General features: G+C 50.4%; 1 protein-coding gene across 4 annotated transcripts in view; it reads right to left on the reverse strand.

The window, feature by feature from the left end:
* PDE4B (phosphodiesterase 4B) overlaps nt 1–19,699 on the reverse strand; it is a 219,516-nt gene that overhangs the window by 56,423 nt on the left and 143,394 nt on the right. For all 4 annotated transcript variants that reach the window (XM_063342708.1, XM_063342709.1, XM_063342710.1 and 1 more), the window contains 3 exons: nt 5,475–5,669; nt 3,487–3,523; nt 3,319–3,389 (listed from right to left, as the gene is read on the reverse strand). In XM_063342708.1, the coding sequence (XP_063198778.1) occupies nt 3,319–3,389; nt 3,487–3,523; nt 5,475–5,669 (303 nt within the window). The remainder of the gene's footprint in view (nt 1–3,318; nt 3,390–3,486; nt 3,524–5,474; nt 5,670–19,699) is intronic.

The raw sequence follows: 19,699 nt of genomic DNA on the forward strand, positions 1-19,699 counted from the left end.
AAAATCGAGATTCTTCATTTTGGATTGAATGCGGTATTTCAGGCTGACCAAAAATGAAACTTTGGGCTTTTGCTTCCCCAAGAAGTTTCTGATACATTTTAACTGAAGCCAGATTTCCCCACACTCTCTCCTAGCCAACCTCCTAACCCCAACTTCTTGAGTCAGCCACTGAACTGAAGCATCCATTATTTGCCAGCTCTCCTTTGAAGCTGAAATCAAAGCAAGTGAGCGACTCAATTCTGCTGCAATTGTAGCTCTAGGGGGTTCTTCAGAAGTGCTCCAGGAAGGCCTCCCTAACCAGGTAAGATCTGCCTTAGAGTAACGCAGCTACAGTCCTGCTGCAGACCCTTGGCCCCGGCCTCCCGACCTTTTGGAGCGGGCCTCCAAAGCCTCCTCCTTCTCCTGAAGCTCCCACTTGCCAGCTGGGATTTCAAAAGCTCAGACTTTTCTGGAGGGAGCTGCGGGACCCAGATTCTTCGAAGGGTTCAGCACAGGGCGCACACGTTGGATGCCGACTTCTCTAAAAATCTGCCCCGACCTGCCTCTGCTGAGCCTTTGAAAAGCCAAATCTTGAAATCTCTAAAAAACAGAAACTCCCCAATAGGGACACCACGCTGCGGCTCCAGCGCTTCCAGTATCTGGGGAGACATGCTCCAGGTATCTTCAAACCCTGCGCTGAGTTGCACAGACATGCCTTCAGGGGGGCGGGGAGGGATGAGCTAGTATTCAGTAGGGTATTCCCCGCTGCGGAGCCTGAAAAGGGAACGGCACCGCTCCTGGCATCCTTGAATTACATCCTGGCCGTGCTCATCCTGCTTTCTGTGGCAGCCTGGGCACAGGCAACAGAGACCCAGAGTCCTGGGTTTCGACAGCACTGTCCCCTCTTAGCCACCAGCATGCTCAATCGTACACAGCTCCCGCTTCCCGCTCCTTCTCTTGCTGGCGGGTGTTAAGAGGAGTAGGCGCCGGATGCTTTCTGACCGTGTCCTGGGCCACATCTGCCAAACTCAGGCACTCCGAAACCATTAATCATACTCTCCTCTTTTCCAATCAGGAAACTGCCTTAAAACCCCTGACGTTAAAGTCCAAAAATTATGACTTCTTGTTGTTTTTTTTTCCTCCAGCCCTTAACATTCATATTTTCCAGCATTTCTGTAAATATGTGAGACAGCATCCTCTTTTTCTTTCATGGGCCAGGAGGGGTGGAGGAGGAGGAAAAAAGAAGGGAGAGGAGGGGCTAAAGAAAAGCTGAGATTCTCATGATCCCCAGAGCAGAAGTTTAAGTAAAATACCATGTATCATGAGACAATATGATAAAATCATGAGCTGGCAGCACGGCTGTGACCCAGCAGAGCTGTTTGGAAACTGTGCGGGAAGCTCCACAGCGCCTGGAAGCACATTCTGCCACGGACTTGGATGTTTGGTATATAATGGTTTAAACATTTCACGACTTCTGCTTTGGCTGGGCAAATTACTTTATACCTCAATCAAATCTGGGAATGTTTTCAAAAGGACACTGCAAGATGCCTCTGTGTCCTACAGGTTACGCCCTCGCTTCCTTCCGGCCCCATCCAATTTCAGATTCCTCATTAGGAACTGCTGAAATGCTCAAGCCATTCAAAAAAGAAAAGCATAAAAAAAGGAATCTATTTCAGCCATCTGTTTTTCTATTAACCTCCATCTTGGAATGTGGCGGTTCCTTCCGATCAAAATTTACAAACAGAAATCAACGGGAGGAAATCTGCCGCCCGGACAAAATGCTGGCCTTCATGTAAAATACCAGATTTCATGGGAAGGCAGAAAGCAGAGTCCATGGTGGGCACCCAGACAATGCCACTCATGCATGCAGCAGTGCAGCAAGCCCACGGCATCCCAATGGAGTGCAATTTTGCACCTCGTTCCTTCGCTTCAGGAGCCAGCGGGATACTCAGAACGAGCAACGCTTGCCAGTCCCAGGGTGGGACGGGTGGGTGCATCCGCGCCGTCGCCAGGAATGAATGATGCTGGTTTCACGCAAAACAGCTCTCTTGGGGCAAAACAGGACAGAAAATGATGATGACTGGCTCATTATAAATAGCTATGGGGAAACGGTGGTTCCGGACAAAGGCGTAAAAAGGAATTTATAGGGTTTCTCCTGTTCAGCAGGTATAAAAAAACATCCTCCTCTTAAGTTCGGAGCATCACCTACCCCATTCGGTGCAATTACAGTCTCAAAGCAACATAGGAATGAAGCACAGGCTGGGCCTCCAGGCAGCCCCACAGAGCCGAGCTGCAGGATGTCACTGCCTGCCCTGCCAGGGAAACCCTCACCATCCTCACAGCCTCATGGCCGGCATTCCCCTTCTTGATGTCCACCCTTTGCCCATGACCGCCTTGCTTGTGAAACAATGGTGGAAATGCAGGGCAGCACCACAGCTTGACCGAACACGACGACACCTCCGCTCCAAGTGTGTCCAGAGAAGGGCGACGGAGCTGGTGAGGGGTCTGGAGCACAAGCCCTGTGAGGAGCGGCTGAGGGAGCTGGGGGTGTTCAGCCTGGAGAGAAGGGGGCTGAGGGGAGACCTTCTCGCTCTCTGCGGCTCCCTGAAAGGAGGGGGCAGCCAGGGGGGGTCGGGCTCTTCTCCCAAGGAACAGGCCATGGGACAAGAGGAAGCGGCCTCAAGTTGCGCCAGGGGAGGTTTAGGATGGATATTAGGAAAAATTTCTTCAACGAAAAGGTTGCCAAGCGTTGGAAGAGGCTGCCCAAGGCAGTGGTGGAGTCGCCACCCCTGGAGGGATTTAAAAGGCGTGTAGACGTGGTGCTGAGGGACATGGTTTAGTGGCAACTTGTCAGTGTTAGGTTAACGGTTGGACTTGATGATCTTAAAGGCCCCTCCTGACCAAAGCGACTCTATGATTCTATGGGCGCCTAACGGACGTCTGGGACAGCCAAAGCGGCAAAGTGAGGAAGATACCACACCACACGCACCCGATACGCCCAGAAACACATCGCACCCCCTTCCCCGCATCTCAAGCAGAAACACACCCCTGCCTCCTCAGCCCCGCCATGCTTTCCCGGTCTCCCCAGTCACCGACCAGGAGGAGACCCCTGAGGTGTGAGAAGATGGCGGCGCCCGGCCGGCGGGCTGCGCTTTGGCGCCCCCTGGCGTCCCGCGCAAGAAGCAGAGCGGGCCTGAGGCAGCGCGGCCGGAGCTCAGGGCCGCTGGCGACCGAGAAGGGTCGGCGGCGACCGGGTCCCCGGTCGCCGCCGACCCTTCTCGGTCGCCACCGGCCCCTGCTTCGTGCGAGCCCTGAAGGAAAGAAAAATAATGGTCTTACTTGTTGGAGGTGCCGTGCAAATTGGTAAGGAGCGTGAAGTTGTTCCTCACGCTTCGTAGGCTCGCCAGCACCTAATGAGGGAGGCAAAAGCGGCGAGGTTATCTCCTCCGCCTAAAGGCTGTCGGGTTTTATTTCTGTTTTTATTTCCAGGTTGGGAGGCCAACTCACCTGGGCGAATGGCGTGACAATCAGGTCGTCCCCATGCCTAGGGAGAAATGGAGAAAATTTACCTCAAACAGGGCATCGTTCACCCCAGAGAAAGAGCATTTTACAAAGGGAGGTTTCCCGACAATAAAAAAAAAAACAAAAAACACATTAACCCATGCAGCGTTAATTTAACACTACATAAAATCTCGTTCCTAATGGAAAGGTCTCGCAGTGTATATCCAAAGCAACCCGGCTGGAGCGACTGTTCAGAGTGGTAACACCAGGCAATAAAAGCCAGGAAATTCAAAAGTTAAGGCAGCACGCTCGCACCGGGGTGGAAAAAATAACATAACGGTCCGGGGAAAGGTCAGCTTTGAATTTCCTGGCTTTTGTTGATCTCTGCCACAGTCTTTAATGTTATTCAGGCACCGGGTTTTTGTCCGGCCGTTTTCATCATGGAAGATTTGAGCAGAAGTTCTGAGAAAAATACATCGTCAGCATCAATAAGAGGGTTTTTTAGGGGTGATATTATATATAGCACATGTGCGTTTATGAAAAAATCCAGTGTGATTTACCTAACTCAGACGTGGCATTGTAGAGCCATTGCTGCGCAGAGCTGACCAGGGCTGGAAGGTCAAGGCAACCCAGCGCAGCTGGTGGTGGGCTCCCGTACCACGTGCCTACCACAGCCACCTCTAGGGAGGCATCCACCCGCATGGCGCCCCTTCCAAGGGGTATTCTCCCCAGCTGTGCTGCCACAGAGCACGTCCACTCGTCCAGACTCGGGTATCAGCGCTAAGTTTACATTTTAATTAAAGTTGTCTCAACACTGATGTCCAAACCAGGTCAGTGTGGAGATGTCGGCTCCCCCAAGCGCCGCAGGAGCCTTGATGCCCACAGTAAATGGACGCCTCTAGCTGTAGAAGCTGAGGGAAATGAGGGTGCTGGGCACAGCTGGATGGGGCTCTCCCCACCCCAGCACTGCTGCCTCCTCCAGCATGCTGCTGGGAACAGGGGGCAATTGTTAAAACCCACCGTTTACACAAAACATGGTATTTGCATAATTTGGCGTGGTTACTTTGTCTCCAGTAAATATTTACTAAATGTTGACTAACAGGGAGGGATATTCTCTTTCAGGAGAATCGTCCTCGTGGATCTCGCTAATATTTAGATTTCTATTTCATGACAAAACTTGTAGGGCTTTCATAACAGTTAAAGTTTTTTTTTTTTTTAATGAACACTTTTTTATAGCTTAATGGTCACTTTAAAACTTTAAACTATGCCTTTTAAAATAAAGGGCTGCAAATCCCGGACACTCATTTAAGCTCCACGCTCTGTGTTGTATTGATCCTCTCAAGCTCAACCATCTGTCTCGGCTTTCTGCTGTATTTCCCGTTCAGTTCTAGTGAACAACCCATGACAAAAAACAGGATGGGGAAGAGTAATACTGTAAATACAAGTACAGTCATAGTTCTATTGTCCAGGCTAATGGAGCGTCACCTACTTAAGGAAAAGCAGAGATGACGCTAACCAGGCTCTGAGAATGCACGAAGAGAGTATAACTGAGAAAAGAGAGCGCAAAAAGTCACCAAGCAAACCTAGGGCTGGAGTGACGGGGCTCTCCTGCCAGCAGGCCCAGCGGGGACACGGGCAGCTGGCAGTGCTCTCTGCCCGGAGCACAGCCCGGGATTCACCCTGCAGTTAAACACAAATTCCCACCTGAAGAACTAGTACCAAGGAAGGTAAAATGCAAAAATTCTCTACTATTTCAGGGTACGGTTTTGAAAGCTCTTCTGCGAAATTACAGGGAAAGGGAGAGTATTTCAAGGATGGGATGGGGAGAGGAACGTCATGCCTTGGCAGACCATAAAACACCCTCCTTGGGCACTCAGGCTATGAAATGTGAGTACCACCCGTAAGCTCCTCTTAACAACGCTCTGAGGATTACAGGAGGCTACATAAAGCTCTTAGTTACTGTAAAATATGATGTGAGCTGAATTTATGCTTACTGTTCACTTGGGAGAGAAGAGTTCCTGGACATCGTCTTTGGTGATAAGTCATAGTCGCTGTCGGATCGGTAGAGGAAGGACTCCCTGCGCTGGCTGTGGCCCGGGAACGTGGTGTGCAATACGAGTCCTGACGAGGAGCTGGCCTGCGGGTCCAGTGGGCTGCGACCCGGTGACGGGCCATTTTCCACATCGAAGCTGCGAAAAAAACACATACTGTGTGTCACGCGCATCTGCCAAAAGATGTTTTTCAGTGCACGTGTCACGTTTGTGCTGCCCACACCATGTCATTTGCTCAGTACAGGAGACGCAGGGCTACACTTACTGGAGCCTCTCGCTGGCATATTTCTATCAGATGCAAGCAGGACTCTGCATTATGATAAAACATTTACCCCCGAGGCTTCTTTCCTGACTACATCTGCTCCATCTTCCTTCAGCCTGAATTTCTCTAAGCTCAGCACAGCTCCTGTCGCTTTCAGCGTGAAGGCGCAGCAGCTAAACACCGTCACCAACGCTGCAGCTCTCCCCATGCCTCCCCCATGGCCACAGGTTTGCACAAGTCAGGGGGTTCAATTTGCCAAACCTCACTCCAAGCCTTACAAGCATAACAGGGGCTAAAAGAGATACAACATGCCACCATCCTCCAGCCGAGCCCTGTCCCCCTCTGCTCTGGAAGCCGACTTTTGAAATCCTGTGAGACAGGTGAGGACTTGGCAGGCCTGCGAGCTGGATGCCCGAGTCTCTTTTCAGCCGCAGTTCACGTCTTAGCCATTCGAGATACTAGTTCAGTGAATTTCAAACAGCTGGGCTGCAAAATGGAGGACTGTTTAAAAAATTGTAAAAAAGCCCCAAACCTTCTGTCACCGTTTCCATTATACACCCACTTTCTTACGGTTTCATAACTTGGCGGCTGCAACCCGTGGCTGAAGTCACCCTGGAGACTTTAGCAAGTGACACCCCTCGTAAACCCTGAAAATAAGCAGGTTGGCCTCCTTTGCTTGGGCATTTGGGTCTGATATAAATACCATATGTGTGACCATGTTCCAGCTAAGCCAAGTGAAGTACGGGTGCGTTCAGGATGAATTTTCTTGCCTTTGGAAGTCTGAGGCTTCATCTCACTGGCAGTGGGAGCCGAGTTCTCGCTCCTCCCAGGGCATGTGCCTCTCCCTGATCCCCATGTTCTCCCCATTTATTGTGCCTGACGAGCGCCCTTAACCACACCACGCAGCCAGGCATGCCCTCGGACCGCAGCCACAACACCGAGCTGCGATCCCTGACGTGCATTTCTCCATCCTTCCCCATCGCTGCCTGCCCCCGCTCATCATTCTAAGTCAAAAGATCGCCCTGAGCACGGCGGCAGGGAAGGCCCCCTCTCTCCCTCCGCTCTGCAGAGCACGCAGAGTGCTTTTCACTGCTGCAGAAGGAGGCAGATAAAGTATCCAGGCAAAAACAAACAGTAAAACCCCTGGTAGATCTGAAAGTAAGTAATGTACACAATTGTGAAAAAAACAGGGGAGTCTGCATCCACTTGCAAAACGTATCTCGGCTTACTCCCCCCTACTGTGAGTCCGTGTACACACACGGATATTCAATACGGGTCGACCAAGGGATAAATGAGAAGGGGAAAACAAAGACCAAACACTGCAGAAGGGAACCACAGGTAGCGAAGGTCTCGGAGAAAACCACTGAGGTGAAGGTGCCATCGCTGAACCTGACCTGCATTATTTAGACACGAGGCTGCGGAGAAGGAAAAACCAAGCAGGCTCAGAACAATGGCAGCCCCGACACCTGGAAGCATTAAGGCTTTCTACCTCTTGATCAGGAAACCTGATTAAAATCCAGATTTTATGGTGTGGCCTATCCGTGTTCTCTGGGTATTGACAGGAAGGACGCAGAGCAGGGGACAAACTCTCACACCACGCAAAACCCCAGCATCAAGCACAACCTCAGTCTTAGGATCTACCAATTTCAGGTTCCTGTATAATAAACCTGAACGCCTTTCCTGGAGAAGCACCGAGCTGTGGCGTGACACCAACCTGCGCCCGGCGCTGCAGGAGGGACCCACGGGAGCTGCCCTGGAAGCAGCAGTGACAGAGGCACAGGCTGCGTGCCCTGAGGTGGCAGCTCCTGCTGCAAGCTGCCTCCTCGCCCTTCTAACTTCATACACCAACTACTTCGTATGAACAACCACCGCCGAATTACAGAACAATTTATCAACGATCAGTCAGAATACATTGTGCGATTGCATAGTTTGCCTGAGAAGTTATAAACATAAATATTTATTTACAGTTGTGTACGTGCTTGGGAGGGAGTGGGCGCTCAGACAGTCATTTTTGATGTCTCCAGAAACTACTTCCTGGCGTGGAGCAGTAAAAGACCACGTCTCCTGGCAGTTGTTCTGTTCCTCATCACTGCAGATAGAGGGTAACTACTTTGCTCTCGTGCTATTTGGTCCCACATACAGTTCCTCAAGAACTAGAAAATGCATGGGAACAGGCATTTCATTAATGCAACTAAAAAATGCATAAGCACCAGTGCAAAGGTTTTTAGACTCTTTGGAAACCCAAAGGCAGGACACCAGTGTAATACAGTACGCACTGAAGGAGATTCCTATGTCTGCCATGCCTCACTGTAGCATTTATTTACCCAACTGCATAAGTACATCTTGAAACTGGTAATGGCTCAATTAATATTCTTTTACTCTTTATTATCTGCTCTTTTACCAATGACAGCTTGAGTACGCTTTATTTGTAGCCACAAAGTACTCAAGAGAAGAAACTCAGCTCTGTAACTATGGCATCTACAAACAACAGCCAGCTGATAATTAATCCCTACCTATTCAGAAAATTAACTCTGATTAGTCAAAACATTTTATTGCAAAACCTTCAGTCGAGAACATTTAGTTTACTGACACAAATGGAAATAAAGCAATGAACTAAATCTGAGCATTTAGCTGAGCAGAGCTGGTTCTGTCTGTTTGATGCTCTACCTGCTGCTCACTGGTCGACATCAGCGATCGGTTTGGGAGAAAAAGTTAGGTTTAAAAGGTTTAAACGAGGTTTAAAAAGTGTGGAAGAGGTGAAGGGAGGGAGGCAGGGGACAAGGCTGATGAAGGGATCTTTTACAAAGGAGTAAATTTAATAAGAGGGGAACTATCCACCAAAGATCTGGTTTTGCATGGCTTACCAGGGAGACCTTGTAATGTCCTTCCACTACCTGAAGGGGACCTACAGGAAAGCTGGGGAGGGACTCTGGAGCAGAGAGGGGAGCCATGGGACGAGGGGGAAGGGTTTTACACTGCAAGAGGGGAGATTGAGATGAGATGTGAGGCAGAAATTGTTGGCTGTGAGGGCGGTGAGCCCCTGGCCCAGGTTGCCCAGAGAAGCTGTGGCTGCCCCATCCCTGGAGGGGTTCAAGGCCACGTTGGCCGGGGCTTGGAGCAACCTGGGCTGGTGGGAGGTGTCCCTGCCCAGGGCAGGGGGTGGCACTGGGTAGCCTTTAAGGTCCCTTCCAACCCAAACCATTCTATGATTCTACTGTAGCACACACAGCTTCTACGCATTGAGGTAGGTGGAAGATACTCACGTCCCCTTCCCTTTCCCTCTTGTAACATAAAAAAAAAAAAAAAGCCCTCTGCTAGTCTCTGCAGAAATTCCCACCTAAGTCCCAGCGATTTTCAATACCTTTGGAGGACATGAACAGTTTCATAAGCAGAGGTGTAGGAAGGACCCAGAGGAGAAAGAAGGCGCCCTGATGCTCTGCGACGTGGGAGGAGGTGGATGTTAAACCTTGGCAAAGGCAGGGCTCCTCGGGAAAGAGTTTGCCTGAACCGTGCAAGTTTTCCAGATTTCTACAGCACTTGCGGCTGACGCTGGGCTGAGCCGGAGACATCCAGGCTGCGTTAGCGAGAAGCTCGGCAGAGGTGACGCCCAGTTCAGAGCCCCGGGGCTCCTTCCAGCCACCCTGCGGGCACGCAGGCTACTCCTGGCCGCACGCTGCCCATCCTCCCTGTGCCAGCGCCCGGCACGCTGCACCACGGATCACACATTTAATCCAGCTGGAAAGGCTTTTTTTATTTCTTTCCGCAAGTTCAGCTTTGCAGCCATGCTGGCCCCCTCATCTGGCACCCCTTCCTTGGGCCTGATCCAGCACTCGGCCAACCATGTGCTCAGACATAAAGTTAACAGAAAATTCCACCCCCCACTGAAAAGCAGAGACTAACCAGAATTTTATAGTTATGTGTACCAAGAGTGTTTTATTTTGCGGACATGAACAGGCACTCCCAGTGGTACGGCTGGGTGGGCAAGGTCTTCACTGGGATGGCCAAAACCCAGGTCTAAGTCTCTGCTGTTGTAGCTTTTTAATAGTTAGAAGAAGTCAAATATGGGAAACTGCTTCCCCCAGATGACCTAACATTAGGAGAATGTGGCCTGAGATATGTAGAGCAAGAGCTTCACCTCGTGTTTTTCAGATCTCTAATGCACTTTAAGTTCACCGCTTGCTCTTGGTCTGTACAATAGCCCATCTGGAATTGTGTCTTCATGGGAAAAACATCTCCCAGACATCTGCTGAAATAGTTAAGAATTGCAATTAGATCGCAAAGTCGCCCTCTCAGAGCTGCGTTTTCCAGTATATTTGTTCATTAGAAGTGAACTGATGAGCTCTGCTGGAAAAACTTAATCATCAGTGTGGCACCACGTTCAGAATACCCCACAGACTGTAAGGGCCCTCTCCAAAGTTTGTAGCACCCCATGGTCTTCGCGTAAGTGGAAAATAAAGTTGCATTTGTCTAGTTAAAAACAAGGATGGCAAAGTACAAAGCACCACAACAAAAGCCTAGAGAAAAAAATGCTAAAATTTGCTTTGCAGTATATCTTCAAGCAACAGCACTTGCAGTCAAGACACCCTGATTGTGAAACAACATTGGCACGGGAGCACTGAAGCAGTGCTCCAGAGGTAAAAAAAATAAATCAGTAAACATTTGATCCGTTTTATTCTACAGTAGCTCCTCCCCAAGGATGCCCAGACCAAGGGATGGCGGGTGAAATATCTTTGGCCCAAAGCACAGCCATCCACCACGATGTGCCTCTTCTTTCCCGCACCCCCGTGCCGACCCCAGGGGCTCTTCTACATGAACGACCACGTGGATGCCCAGCATGCTCACGATTAAGTGGGCACTGCTGAGACTTAAAATTGCGTTACCTAAACACATAGGTTACAAACCTGGTATCTAAGGTCCCTATAAATCATTCAAGATAAGCTACATAAATACCTGTCCCCCGTAGGAGATCTCTCTAAAAAGCACGCCTTGCTCTACGGTCTTGGGAGCTCCAGCGCACCGAGCTGCCGCTGCTCCCCACCTGCCTCCAACGTGTGTGTCACGGCATTTATTCACCCAATATTTCCAAGTGCTGTGACAGTCTCAGGGGGTGACGGTGTGTCTGGAAGCCACCGAGGGCTTCTAAACTGGCTCCACAGGAGGAAAGGTGACAGCGTCTGTATGGGCTGGGCATTATTTAACCATTGACATGAATTGGTGGTGCAATCCCTATGCTAGAAAAGAACTATAAATCTAAGACTTGACTGACAGACAAAAACAAGCCTCCTGAGGCCCTTCTGGTTTTATCGACGGATTCACGAATATGCAATTCATGACCGTGGGTGAGCGGCACCCCTGAGGCGAGCACATTCTCAGGGTTACTGACCACCTGCAGAAACCCAGCAGCAGATGCGAAGGAGAATCTGGCGGACACGGAAAGCCACAAATCCCAGCACCAGCCAAGGGGAACGGCAGACCCACCAGGCGAAACCCAACCCAACAAGCACACAGCCAGCGCGGTGAAGGCAAAGTGTGCAACAGCAGACCCCAGCAAGACTCCACTCAGCCCTGCAGAGCGGTGAAGGAAGGTGGCCTGTCCCCTGGCTTTCTCCTGGAGCCAGGCTCCAGTGAAACTCAACATCCAGGCTCTCCATTTCCTTGGTTGGATGAGAGGGAAGCTGGTGGTGGTGGAGGAGAGGAGGTGGCAGGGTTGGCAGCGGGAGGAGCAGAGGGGCTGCAGAGCGATGCGCAGCAGGGAGGGCGGTGCAAACGATGGGGCAGCCGCAGCTCCATCTCCTTTGTCCCTCTGCATTTTTTTCATAAACCAGGATCTTAATAAAGTGAAGAGCAAAGAAGGAGACAGCAGGTGGCAGGAGTTAGCTGCAGCTCGCTCAGACAAGCAGCTAAGGCAACGCTGGCTTTGGATCTGCGGAAAGATGTGATTTTAACACGGTAAGGAACAGAGGAAATACGCAATGGCAAGGCAGGAGAAATCACGCTCAACTGTAAAACACAAGGAGGTTTCAGGTGTCAGTCTGCAAAACAAAGAAAATTAACAAAAGCAAATCCCAACTGTCCAAATTCCAGAGTTTTACAGTAATTACTATAATTACTCTACATTAAAAACTACTGCAGTCCTTTATCACAAGAAGAAAGTCCAACCAAGCCTCTGCAGGCAGAAGGACCCCTGCTGCGGGACTCTCCATTGCCCTCCAGCCGTCTTTGCCCCCACCCAGCGATGGAGCCAGCTCCCTCCAGCATCCATGAGGACCCGTTCCCATCAAACCAGTCCTAAATCAATCCTAAACCAGCCCTGCTCCTTCCCACAGCACCACAACACCCTACATGAAAACACAGCAGCTTCCAAGGTGTCCCGACAAAAGATGCCGCCTCCGACTCATCCAACAATTCAGCTTTCGAGCTCTTTGATCTATCTGTGCAAGGGGGTGTCAGCGCAAAACTTTTTGGTGGAGTAGCAATCGGGAAGAGCCAGCATCGGGAACACGTTGTCCCTGGTTTAGCATTGCCCGCCAGCAGCCTTGGAACGTGGCAAGATTTGGCATAAAAACCGAAAAATAGGATTGCGCCACGATTTTCATGTAATTCAGAGTCATTTGAATAGTCATTGCAAGTCAAATGGTTACCATGAGAGCTATGCAGCCCCACAGTTTGTTTCTGGATCTGTAATACGAAACACAAAGATAGACACGTTTAAGTCTATCAGACCAGGCAGGCCTGTGAAGGTTTTGTTTCTGTTATGAATTTACACTTTTCCCGAGGATGACAGCACTGACGCTACAAGAGGGCTCACCATCTGCTTCGCCTTCCCAGGCTCGCTCCTGAGGGCATCACTCCTCACCCTCTAACTACGGTACCACCTTTACGATGCTATCAAATGTGTTTCCAAAATAGAGTATTTCAGGAAGTTTGGGCAGACTCTGCTAATTATAAAGATCCTCTTGCAATCATTAGAGCCCTGCTTCTCCCCCAGACATTCAGCTGGGTTTTTAACACCACTAGCAATGAAAAATGCTGTTTCTTACGTCTTCGGATCTGCACAGCCACGGCTGCTTCTCCCTGCTATCTAATTTCGTGCACCTGTTTCCCATTATCACAACAGCTTGCTGTTTTCTCTAAATAATCTTTTACGCGGAAAAGGTCTGTGCTTGCAACCACCAGCACTTTAATGAAACGATCGGACACGCCAGACCGAGCACGCCGACAGCCGACACAGATGCCCTCGCACCGGCACAAGGCTCCGTGAGGCTGAGCGCTCTCAGCACCACAGGTATTAGTGCTTTTTTTTCCCCCTCCTGACCTTCTCCCACCAAGGAGAACATCTTCTTGCTCCCAGGGGCCTCTCAAAAGTGTTCACATCCCTCTGCCAGGTTTGTCCCTCATGTGGCTCCTAACTCTGTTATCTCCAGAGCCTGAACACCCGTGTCTCCCGAAATACAGCCACTGCGTGTCACAGCTGCCTGGCACAGAAAATCCAGCAGCACTTACTTAAGTGTTTGTAATGTAAACTGTCATCTGCTGCTAAACATGTTATTAAGCCTCTGCGTGTATCACAAAGCAAAAATATATGTTTATTTGCCTTTGCTATCTCTGAATATAGAAGTTCGCTCTCCCTAGCAGCTCTCTTGTTCAACAGGTACAGCGGAGGCGGAATAACCAGAGCCCCCCGCCACGACCCGCAGCCTGGCTGCTGCAGCAGAGGATGGGGCCGGGAATTACCCTGCCTGGTGCTTACCGGCTGCTTCCAATCGCAGCTTGAGTCCAACACCTGGAGTCCAAGGCGGACCTCAGTGCTGGCAGTGCTCCCTTTGCAACCCAGGTCCATCTTCAGCATAGCACAAAACCAAAAATGAACGTAGGCAGAGAGAGCCCTCACAGCTCCCCAGCGTAATTCAGCAGCAGTGCCCTACGGAGGCTCACGGTTTGCACAGCAGCAGACATCACGGAATGATAGGGGTTGGAAGGGACCTCTGGAGATCATCTCCTCCAACCCCCTGCCAGAGCAGGGTCACCCAGAGCAGGTGGCACAGTTTACTGAGGTTACTGCCTGAAACTCCCAGCATCTCACCCATCACATCCTTGAGCCGTTACTTCTCCCCGTGGCCATTCACTCACCGGCACCGGTGAAAGCACCAGGCTGCGGAGCTGCCGCCTGTGCCCAAGGACGGCGTGCAGCACCACGCCACGCTGGAATTTAATCCTTTTCATGTTTACTACAGATAAGTAGCTTGACGTTATCCTGTAACAAGCTAACATCACGTGGTTGTTTAAGTCCCCCAAAGAAGAAATCCTGAATTCTACAGACTAGTTGTTATTTTTCAAAATGTACATCTTGGGCTACCTTATCATCTTACTATGGTTCACTGACATTAATCTCTGGAAAAGGCAAGGCATAGTCAAACACAGCAGATGCTCTCCCTGTTTTCACTTCCAGAGCTTGTAAACGCGGTCGGGTGTGAGCACGGTCCCTCTTAGCGCAGGCAGCAATGCCACTTCCTAAGGGCTTTCTCCTCCTGAAAAATATTCTAGCTAGCAACCGACAGAGTAGCTGCTTTGCCTCCCTACCTAGGTATTAGCGAGGTATTCACGAGGTATCACCGTCCCTGTACAGCACTCACACAGCTCTTCTCCGCGCCTTGCAGGGGTTTCTGCCCAGCACTTTCCACCCACTCATGGCTCATCAGGACGAAGTCTGCTCGGGCACACGGGCTGTGGATTGCCGCGCTGAAGGACCCAGCTGGGTCTCGTCCAAGGGACAATTGCCACCTTGTCCCTGCAGGAAAGGTGCTGGATGGGCAGTCGCACACCCGTGGCCGGTGGTACAGGTGGCACGGGGACAGCGCGGTGCTCCTCAGCACCCTGGATTCACTCACTCCCTGGATTTTGGCATTACCTGCCCTGCGAAATTCTGTTCTGCGGCGCAGATGTTTACATTGAAGTTACGGGACAGTATTTATCCCAGCCTGGCCCGGCTGTTATGCTCTGTTCAGCGTCAGTTCAGCTTTTACAGCTGCACCTAAGCACCGTAACATTTTACAGGCTCTGATTCCCAATACGCAAGGCACGGATGTTGCCTCCCGCGGAGGAGGCTGTCTGTGGTGGCCTGTCTCCTGTGATAGGGACCCCGGTGTGGGGCTGCAGCTGAGCCCGGTGACTTCTGGGGGGGGCTCCAGGACACCTTAAAGCATTTCTGCCTACGGACAAGCCCCGCTCCATCCCCACAGCCAGCCTGGGGTGGGTAATTCCACCCAGCAAGTGTGTACACGGAGTCCAGCCTCACATTTTCCTCACCAGGGTATTACCGGCAATAAAAGAGGAATTACAGTCATATATTGCATCTTTTATCAATGCATCTTAAAGTACCTCATATATCTATTAAGTGTTATCTGCACTTAACACTCTTCCCAAACCATATAGTGCACTAATGGCAAATGCAAGCCAGCAGCACGAGCCCCAGGGGTCCTGTACAGCAAACGACCTCTGCTTCCAGTACGTAGGAAAGCGTTCCCGTATCTGTACGGAACCAGAGCATCAGGAGGCTGCCGGCCAGAGACATGCTTTATTTCATCCTGACCTTAAAAAGAGGATCGCCTGGCACCGCTCCAAGAGGCACTTTTGCCTTTTCGAAGCGGCCAGCAAGCTCGCGGCTCTGCCATAACTCCGCCGGCTGCGACAGCCTGCACGAAGCCGTCAGCTACAAATCAAATCGCTGTTCTGATCTGCTGTCAAACAGACTGGAGACAGGAATAAAAATGACAATAATTTTAAACAAGATGCAGAGAGCGCAGATTTTTCCATTCTACCTGGCTAATCTGAACCGGGAGGAGAGACAGCCTTTGAGGCAGAAGATTTACAGATTTTCTGCGCTAATGTTTTAAACTACCCTCAGCCCATCTACAACACCCAAAGTCCAACAGTGGACGTGCGGAAAGCTGCTGCACGGAGAAACGCACCAAGCCTTTTCACTTGATTCATAAAATAATTATTTTGGTTAATGGTTTTTTGGATTTATCTCCATAATTGGTATCTGTGTTCCCTGCCAGCAAAAGGACAATAAAATGTCCTAAAATGGTATTCAGATTATTAAATCCTTTGGAGACTGGGCCTTCCCAAAAAGAATTAATCTGGTTGGGTATGTTTCAGTAAAATTTTACTTGCTTCACATCTTTCAAATGTCTGTACTCTTCATCTTTTATACCAGTAGGAAAAGCCACTGCACCTAGCAAACGGCAATGTATAGCGATGTGATTTCAAGGGCAATCTTTTACAGCTCTGATTGATCATTTCAGGCCCAGCAGAAGCTTCATGCAAAAGCAGCCTCATCCAAACCGTAAGCATCTGCCAACTGGTACTAGTTGAGGACAAAATATTAAGGATGGGAAAATCTGGCCCTTTGGCAGAAAGTCACATGTTTACTCGTTCTAAGTGGTTTGGCGCGCATACCGAACGGACGGTCGGAAACGGCACCCTCCTCCAGGGTACCGCAATAACGAACGATACCAACACCCTCCGGTTAATGCAACTACCACTGAATATTTGCTTTAACTAAGTCACTGGCAATCATGTCATTTCTGTCACCGCTGCAGCTAAGCAAAGGCAGAAAAATGGCTCACAGGTTTGTTTTTAAATTGCAGCTCCTTACTCGCGCCGGTCAATCACAGCCGCTGCCATCACCGCGCTTCTCACTGCTCGTTTGTTTTATTCCCATTAACGTACCAGGATCCTGACGGTAAGGGCAGAGGGGATCAGCTTGTTCATCCTGCTGAAACGCCCACCGAGGGATGCTGCCCTGCTTCCCCACGTGCACCAGGGGCAAAGGCCAGCACAGGAGACGAGGTCTTTAAGCTAAAGGACATTGCCGGCACAAGAACAAGCGGGTATAAAACAGACAGGAATTAACTGAGGCTAGAAATCGGAGCAACGTTTTTTGCCTCGAGAGCAGACAGATCACTGAACAGCTTTCCTGTAGGAGTGATGGGGGTAAACACCAACTTGATGTTATTACTGGTGGGATTAATAGCATAATTGACTACAACACTGTGGGACGAAGCCCGGTGGGGTAGGAGGCTCATCCCACAGCAGGCACTTGGGCTTCGCCCCCGATGGACACGGATGGAACCAGTTCCTGCAGAGCCCACGTTTCCCCAGCACTGAGTCACCAAGGATGTGCCGCATCCCACTGAACACCCATCCACCCTCTAGGAGCACACTTATTTGGGAGATGTCACCGGGAGAGACTTGGCAGAAACGAGCTGCCAGGTCTGGGGTCTCCTCGCCCCCCTCCTGCCTCCCCAGCGCTGCACGGGGAAGGCAGAAAGCCACCTTCCAAACCCCTTCTCTCCTGCTTTGGCTTCCCGAAGCCTGGCCAGCAGAGCAGGCGGGTGGTACGGGGAGACACAAGCACGACACGAGCAAGGGGCTGGTGTCACAAGCATGTTGCACCATCCCAAATGAGACCCCTCCAGCATCGCCTCGGCCACCAACGCTGCTACCGTAGCTGTAGATAACCCCCATCCCTCAGCACGTGCGCAGGCAGAGGCAGTAAATACAAAGCAGGCCATCTGCTGGCATGCACAATACAGGATTTCCATACATTTGCATTTTTACTAACAATAGTGAGCTGGAAGGGACACCCGTGCGCAGCCTAGCAGTGACACGCTCTGCCTGCCCACACTCCCTCCCCCTTCATCCTCGGGCTGCTTGAAAACAAAAAGGGGGGGGGGAAAGGGTGAATTTAAAACACAAATTTTGATTTTCTGCTATTAAATCACATGCTCTGAAATGAGCTTTAATAATTCTGGACAGCGATCCGGATTTAGCAGAAGGAAAACCTTCTACCACGTGGAGAGAAGACAGAAACGGTGGGCGGCAAGAACAACACCTTCTACAGGAACGACTGTGGGCCAAAGAAGCTGGGCCGAGCAAAAGTTTTGCAGCACATTCCATGTAGTTTATGCCAAAGGGTGAGTTCACAGAGTAAAAACAAGGCCTGGGGTTTCCCAGGTGCGGCGGGGCTCGGGATGTGGGTCCTCCTCACAGGCTGCCAGCTATCGATCGCAAAACACTTTAGGTGGGAGGCAAACGTTATTACCCGTTACTTTGATATCCATTAGCTGTTGTTTTTTCTTTCCTTTAACCTTTCTAGCATCCCTACAGCATGGTTCTCCACTCAAAACAAGTCTTCTAAACCACAGCGTGTGCCCGCACAGGCCAGCCCCTCTGTGGGCGCCTTGGCTGCCCAGATCGACACTGTTCTCGTCCCAGTTCTCATCCCGGTTCTCCTGCTCTCACCGGGACGGCTGCTCCTGCTCCTGGCTCCCATCGCACGGCTGAAACTCCCAGCTTGCCCCTTCCTCTACACGCAGTTTCACAACCACCTCGTGACTCCACCACAGCATGTTTGTGCTTGCAACAGCCTGCGTCTTCTTATTGCCAAATTGTCTCCTTGCTCAAGTCCTACCTCAGATCATCATCTCGCCGTGAAGCCCTTCAGACAAGCTCCTGCAGCCTCCTACGCGGCCTCCTCACGCGCCGCATCTCAACCAACTCCTCTGTGCTGCGTTTCTGAAAACCTCTCGGGAAGGAATTATTTCTCTGATGTGAGAGCAGATAGTGCACCGTTGGCACCCAAAATATCATTTAATAACACTGTTATTTTCTCCAGACCTGCAGATCTTCCCAAGACCCGCTTCAGGGCTCATTTTGATCTTCCTTAATTAGTGATCCCTTAGAAGCTCTGCTTCATGTTGAAAATCACTTGCCGGAATCACTCTCTACAAATCATAAAGCTGCACTGTTCAAAAGAGAGAGAGATGCGGGAGCACAGAGCAAAATACACTGCAGCCCCAAAACTATGAATATATTAAATGCAGCTATAAGTCCTCAAGTCCAGTAACAGCAAACAATGCAGCAATACAGCCACAAACACCAGGAGATTAGGCAGAAATATTAGCAAGGAGATGAGGAAGAAATATTAGCAGAGTACTTGCTACAATGGATTACCGTTTAATAATGCAGAAGGTGCAGTTTCCAGTGGGAATAAGCATGAACGTGTAGGCATGGCACAAAATCATTATATCTGATGGCAGGTTAAGACTCACGTCATCATAGTAAAAGCTTCATTCTTGAGCTAACAGAATTCAGACATCCTGAGTATTTTGTTCTATTGATAAAGGTTTGTACTGAGCTAATGAAGAATGAGTGGGCAGAGGTAATTAATGTCCAAAATGGGCCTATTTAAAAAAGAAATATTGAGAAAATGCGTGAAAACCCTCAATGTTGCAAAACCTGAAGACACCACGCACAGATGTGTTATTCCAAGGGGGAGAAAGAAATGCTTGACTTCACTGGTGAAAGCCAGGAAAGAAAACTGTGAGGGCGGTGAGCCCCTGGCCCAGGTTGCCCAGAGAAGCTGTGGCTGCCCCATCCCTGGAGGGGTTCAAGGCCAGGTTGGCCGGGGCTTGGAGCAACCTGGGCTGGTGGGAGGTGTCCCTGCCCAGGGCAGGGGGTGCCACTGGGTGGCCTTTAAGGTCCCTTCCGACCCAAACCGTTCTGTCATTCTAAACCACCTGGCACTAGTGAGGGCTGGCTGGTGGGCAGGCAGGGCTGCAGCAGCAGGTCCAGCACCACACGCGGTCCCAGCGATGCTGGGGCACCGAGCAAACACCCCAGCGCACACCTCCTGCGAGGGCTGAGCCCTGCGGTACGTGCTCGATACCAGTTTTCAGATCAGTAATTCCGTAAGCTGTAGACATGAGCGTTCTTCCTGCAGCTCAGCCCCAAACGGGGGTGTTTAACCCTTCCTCTCCTTGCAGAAAAGCAGTGTGTGCTAGATCGCTGGTAGCCGTATCATTTAAATTGGAAAGATGGATTAAAATTAGCCTGTTCAAGC

Source organism: Chroicocephalus ridibundus, chromosome 8 (genome assembly GCF_963924245.1).
Source record: "Chroicocephalus ridibundus chromosome 8, bChrRid1.1, whole genome shotgun sequence".
NCBI lineage: Eukaryota > Metazoa > Chordata > Aves > Charadriiformes > Laridae > Chroicocephalus > Chroicocephalus ridibundus.